The sequence below is a fragment of the Carassius carassius genome, chromosome 50 (assembly GCF_963082965.1).
Source record: "Carassius carassius chromosome 50, fCarCar2.1, whole genome shotgun sequence".
Lineage (NCBI taxonomy): Eukaryota > Metazoa > Chordata > Actinopteri > Cypriniformes > Cyprinidae > Carassius > Carassius carassius.
In genome coordinates this window covers 1,086,888-1,092,887 of record NC_081804.1, presented here as the reverse complement: position 1 = coordinate 1,092,887, position 6,000 = coordinate 1,086,888, and the positions used below count along the sequence as shown (strand labels likewise).

The window sequence follows — 6,000 nt, the reverse complement described above, 5'->3', positions numbered from 1 at the left end:
AATTAAATACATTTATTTATTTAAAAAAATAAATTCATCATTAGTTACTAACCATAACCATACAAAACATTACCAATGATCAACATTGCGTCACTTTGTTGTTGTTGTTGTTTTTTGCATTAAAAGCATCTTAACTAGTTTTATAAATACTGATTAAACAAAGGAGGTGTGTGCTTCTGATCTGAGATCATGAATCAGACGTCCAAATGCTCCTCTGCTCTTTCTTCTTTTGTAATATCCAGTGCTTTACTAAAGTGCTCACATAAAGATGGTCTAACTGAAACTTGATTGACAGCTGCAGTAGCCAATGAGTCCAGAGTAAAAATGTGCTGCTGGATCTGATTGGCCGATGGTTTCAGAGCCCAGTAGAGTTTCTGCAGGGCTTGCACATCCTCCAGAGCATTATGGGCCGCATATGAAACTCCCAGGAGGGTCTTAACCAGGTTCTCCTGCTTGAAGCTCTTAAGACCACTGTCTTTGAGAAGCTTTCGTGCCAATGGAAGGGTGTCCACGAATCCAGAAACCTCTTTCTGGAAGTCTGACCGAAGACCGAACTCATCCAGAGCTCTGGTCAAAACGTGGCAGTCGAACCTGCGGATGTTGTGCCCCACCAGGAGCGGCCGAGCCAGCATCCGGAGGAAGGTGATGAAGGAGACCAGGGCTTCTCGGAGAGAGCTGGTGAGCACTGGCCTGTGATGGAGAAACAAACGGTGACGCCTCACACTGAAGCCTGTGACCCTGGACGCCCCGGGCTGCATCGGCCGCCGAGGAACCATGAAGAGGTTAAATGTGTGACCTCCACTCACTGCAGCCAGCTGGACCATATCACACGAGGCATCTGGAGGAGGAGAATTAGGGGTGTAACGATTCACTCATTTTCTCGATGCATCGATTACAAACCCTGTCGATTCATATGCATCGATCTTGAAACATGATTTTTGAATCGTGAATCGCCGATCTTGGACAGTAATCGATTCAAAATGCTAAGAATCGAATGAATCCCGATTTCTATAGCGATTCAATGCTTTCAAAATGTATACACATTAAATTACTACATGCACGAATTAATGGAGACCTTGAAGAGTGTTCGTGAATCGTGCCTCTTATCTGTCCTTCACGCGCTCCACTGTTTACCGACTGAGACTGTCACAGGATTGCGCTCGCGCTCCGTTCGTCTCTGACGCAGCTGACGTGTGATCTATAGGACTCGTGGCCAGTAGGCTAATGCTAACGTGAAGTAGTTTTACTTTTCTGTAGTTTGTCAATGGCTCTCTGCATCTTACCGACGGAGTTACCGGAGCCGTCGACAGCTGTATTTATTGCATGGACGGAGCAGAAATGTAAGTGTCTAAATCATACGCACAGATCCATTGAATGATAAATGTGTTTAAACAATGCGGATGAACCGAATATACGAAGGAAACTTTTAAAATTAACCACAGCATAAACAACTACCTTGAAATAAGAGCGCGAGATTTATCTGATAATATGCATGAAAGTAGCCTAGCGTTTGTTTCATTAGCAAACGTTTTCTCTCAGAATCATTCGCTGATGGAGAGGAAAAGTTAAATAGAGATGAAGACGTTTTCACACTGAAAGAGAAGAGATCTCGCTCTCATAGACGTGCCAGGCTATATCTGCAGCTAACCTGAATAAAAGCAGAATGAACTGATGAAACTAAAAAAAAAAAAAACAATTTATGAATGATGCAGTGCTAATTGACATTTATTACAGTACAGAAACCATAAAGTATATTTTCTACCTTATTCTGTGCAGAAATGTTAAATAATTGCTAACTAAATGTAGCCTAGTATATAAAACAATCATAAAATTGCCATTAGGAAAAAAATATCGATTACAAATGATTGATTATTGTCCAGCAGTGCATTTGATTTATTACAGCTAATTAAAAGTAATTAAAAAAGAAGATAATTCCTTGTAAAAAAATAAATAATTATAATTATTATTATTATTAATATTATTATATAGGCTACATACATAAAATGATTTCTGTCACTTCTGAAATTATGGCTACGCCCCTGGTGTGACAAAATGTTAGCTTATACATAATACTCTTTAAGCTCTTTTTTAAAAACTTGGCTTACATACATTTTTACGTATGCCATGTCGCATCATTTAACAATGGACAAAAGTTTTTTCTTTTATAACCTATGGTTCTCTAACCATAAATGCTACTGTAATTTGCCCCCTGACTAAGCATTTAAAGAATTTAGTAGAAGCATTTAAATAATCCCATGAATGCACTTAAAGTGGGAAGTCGTGGCCTAATGGTTAGAGAGTCGGACTCCCAATCGAAAGGTTGTGAGTTCGAGTCCCGGGCTGGCAGGAATTGTGGGTGGGGGGAGTGCATGTACAGTTCTCTCTCCACCTTCAATACCACGACTTAGGTGCCCTTGAGCAAGGCATCGAACCCCCAACTGCTCCCCGGGCGCCGCAGCATAAATGGCTGCCCACTGCTCTGGGTGTGTGCTCACAGTGTGTGTGTGTGTTCACTGCTCTGTGTGTGTGCATTTCGGATGGGTTAAATGCAGAGCACAAATTCTGAGTATGGGTCACCATACTTGGCTGAATGTCACTTCACTAAAATCACTCACTAAAGAATGCAGAATCGAATCGTTATAATCAAATCGAATCGAATTTAATTGTGAATCGAATCTAATTGAATCGTTCTAAATTTGCAAAAATCGTTCTTGAATCGAATCGAAAACCTATGAATCGTAATCGAATTGAATCGCTGCCTTGCCAAAGATAGGGAAGTTTTATTACAATTTAAAATAACTGTTTCTATATCAAAACATTTTAAAATGTAATTTGTAATTTTTATGTGATGCAAAGCTGAATTTTTAACATCTAAAACTGTTTTCAACATTAATAATAAGAAGAGGAACGATTATTAAAACTGATCATCAAATATAATAGAGCATATCAGCAGATATACCAAATCAGCATATTATATATTTTTCTAAATATCGTTTATATACAATTATAAATAAATTATAAAAATAAACATTCTATAAGTCTAGGATCTGAGAATTTGATTCCCCAAAAATGCTGTAACTTTTGTTAGATAACTTTTGTTTTCAAAACACCGAGTAGAGAAATGCATGAAAACTCAATCGTTTGTATAATTCTGCACATTTCTCGATTTTGTTTATAAAGTCACGTACCTAAACCAGTGGTCTCTAAATCAAAAAACACAGTATAGGGTGGATGAAGTGAGGAAGAATCCATGTTTCATTTTAAAACGTCTCAGAAGTCGCTTTTCTTCTACTATGGTGAAGGATAGACTCATGAATATTAATTACGTCGCGTGACGTTTGTAGGTAGTCCGAGCTGATTGGGTTAAAGGGAGACGTCAGTAGGCGGGGGCTAATCGAGAGGCGAATGAACGAACGATTAAGAGGCCGATTCTGTTTAGTGATTGGACACTCCTCCCGTGAATCAATTAATATTCATATTATAAGCCTTCTATATTAAACAGCGACATCAGGTGGACCGGAATAACTCAGAAACCTCTTTTATTTTTATTTGAGAATACGAGCGTATTATTGTATATATTAAATATTTGAAAGTATATGTGAAATCACTCGTGTTTTTGTTTTATAAAACAATTTACATATTTATATATTTATTTATTTATTCATTCATTTTATCAGCACTTTTATTTTGAAAATCGAAGTCGGGGATTTATTTATGGGCCAGAATAATAAATACATTGCGTGTGTCAGAGAGCTGCTCCTGTGTCTCGTTTGTTTTCAGGATATACTGTGAAACCCTGTGCCCTACAGCTGTGTTTGTAAGATTTGGATCAGGATCCAATTAATTCATATTTATCTCAGGATAAGGTATGACTTATTTACATATCATTGCATCTTCTAATATTAAATGGGCTTTAGATTAAAAGAGTACTAATAAAGAGTACACAGTGAGTACTTAAATTACTTAAATGTTTTATAATTTATTTTACGCATGGTATAATTAATATACTATTAAATATTTAATTTAATTTAATTTTGTATTTTCATTATTTATGGTTTTACTTGTATTTAAAGAAAACCCTGTTTTAAAATCCCATGACTTTACATATAAAAAAAATAGAAACTGAAATAAATATTAAACATTTTAAAATATTTAAATAAATACTAATTCAAAATCAGAAAAAAACTATAATAGAAATAAAAAAAAAATGCTAAAATAACAACTAAAAAATCTCAGTTTCCTAGTTCTGTTCAGATTTCTATTTGTGATAATTATTTTTTTAAAGTCATTACAAATAAATTCTTTAGTCAGAAAGTTTGGAAACCTTTATATCACTATAGTAACATTGAAAAAATGTTTTGCTTTGTCTGTCAGTTTTTTTTGTGTGTGTGGCCATAATTAATTGAGTTTAGGATCAGATCTATCTTTGTGATCTCATTCATGAGAATACGAAAGGCAAAACTGACCCTAGATCAGATCGCATCTGTAAGGAGTTTAAGTAGAAACCATGAATTAAAATCAACACCTGTATTAATTACTGTTACTGATTGTTAGTGGTAAAGTAGCCAAAAATGTCACACAAAGGGAAATGCTGTCTCAGTATTTCTGTGTCTTTTTCTGTGTATGTGTGTCCTTTTATATGTTCTTAGAAATGGAATTGAGTTCCTAGATATCAAAGATATTTGATGGCCGGATGTAACTTTTTAGGAACCTGCTGAGTGGCTTGAATAATGATGTCAAACATGTTAAACAAATTCATGCTGAATATAAATATTCTGCAGTAATTCAAGAAATCAATAACAGAGCTTTGATATTACCCTCTGTTCACCTCATTCTGAGAATTAAGAATTAGTGTAAAGTGCACAGGTTGGTACAAAATAGTTTAATTCTGTTACAGTCCCATGCTGCATTGTGTTTGGGAGGTTTTGCATAAGAGTCTTTGTGTGGATCTGGACTTTATCTTTTATACACATTTTTTTAATCATTTTTTTATAAATATTCTGCAACATTGCTTATGCAATGAGAGTGACAGTGGAGATCAATATGTGATTTTACTGACTCATATGACTTGTCTCCAACAATACATATATATATATATATATATTAAAATAAAAAAAATGACCGGAAAATGAAATTATCAGTTTGATTTATGGAATTTATCAAATTATGCATGTTATACAGTAATTAATTGACCCTTTTTACAGACTGTAAAGATGTTTCCACAGTTATTAACTTCATAGATAACTTAAATAAATGTAGTTTCTACAAGAGTGTTTCTAATACAACAGCTAAGGGAGTGATGGCAATTTGACATCTTTCTCACATCTGGTCAACGCAATTAATCTCTCAGTATTTTTTCCTCTTTTGCAATGTCAGAAAGTCTACTATGGATTTTTTTTTCTTTTGCTGATGGGGAAAATGGGAATTTCTGTTCACCACTGTAGAAGTTTATCCATCTATGATGACTTCCGCTTCTGAGAACCCCGGAAAGTTTCTTAAAATGTTCTAAATGTAGGCAAAAAGCATGCTAGACCAGCTCTAAACCAGTCCGACCTAGAGAATTAAAGTCTACGCTGGTATATTTTCCACTTAACTCTGAGCTGTTCCTTCATTTTCACTGTAGCACCCAACAGATCCCCCTCAGCCAATGAGATGCCTGAGTCACTGGCAGAGTTGTGCTGATTGGCTGTCTGTCGAGTCGCCGTGGGGCTTGGGCTGACGGGATTGGCTGTGCTTGCACTGGTGCTTCTGCTGATTGGCTAGGTGTTATTGCACAGGTTAGTGTTGCTGTTTGACATCAAGGCCACATTCCTGCTTCCTGATCTAGATGTGTTGATTTGAGTTTGAAGGGGTGAAAGAAAGCACCTTCTTTGGTGTAGAAAGAGATGAAGATGTGTCCAGGTGCAATGGCAACCACTGAATGAGGCGTACTTTATGTAACAGCTCAAAAACAGTGCCCTGAAAGGAGAGAGTGGGACTCGAATGTTCACTACCTTTGCT

The 6,000-nt window shown here is 36.2% G+C and overlaps 1 protein-coding gene across 1 annotated transcript; it reads right to left on the bottom strand.

Moving 5' to 3' along the window:
• Positions 1-3,331, bottom strand: plex9.2 (PML-like exon 9.2). The gene is made up of 2 exons (XM_059546143.1): positions 3,189-3,331; positions 1-838 (listed from the first exon to the last, which is right to left on the bottom strand). The coding sequence occupies exons 1-2, from the start codon at positions 3,250-3,252 to the stop codon at positions 195-197; spliced, it is 708 nt and encodes a 235-aa protein (XP_059402126.1). The 5' UTR covers positions 3,253-3,331; the 3' UTR covers positions 1-194.
• Positions 3,332-6,000: the final 2,669 nt, after the last annotated feature.

Excerpts from the sequence above, each read along its gene's own strand:
- plex9.2 (XM_059546143.1), bottom strand. The coding sequence starts at position 3,252 with ATGGATTCTTCCTCACTTCATCCACCCTATACTGTGTTTTTTGATTTA. Across the intron at positions 839-3,188 it reads TTTAGAGACCACTGGTTTAG|ATGCCTCGTGTGATATGGTC; the intron begins GTACGTGACTTT and ends CTCCTCCTCCAG.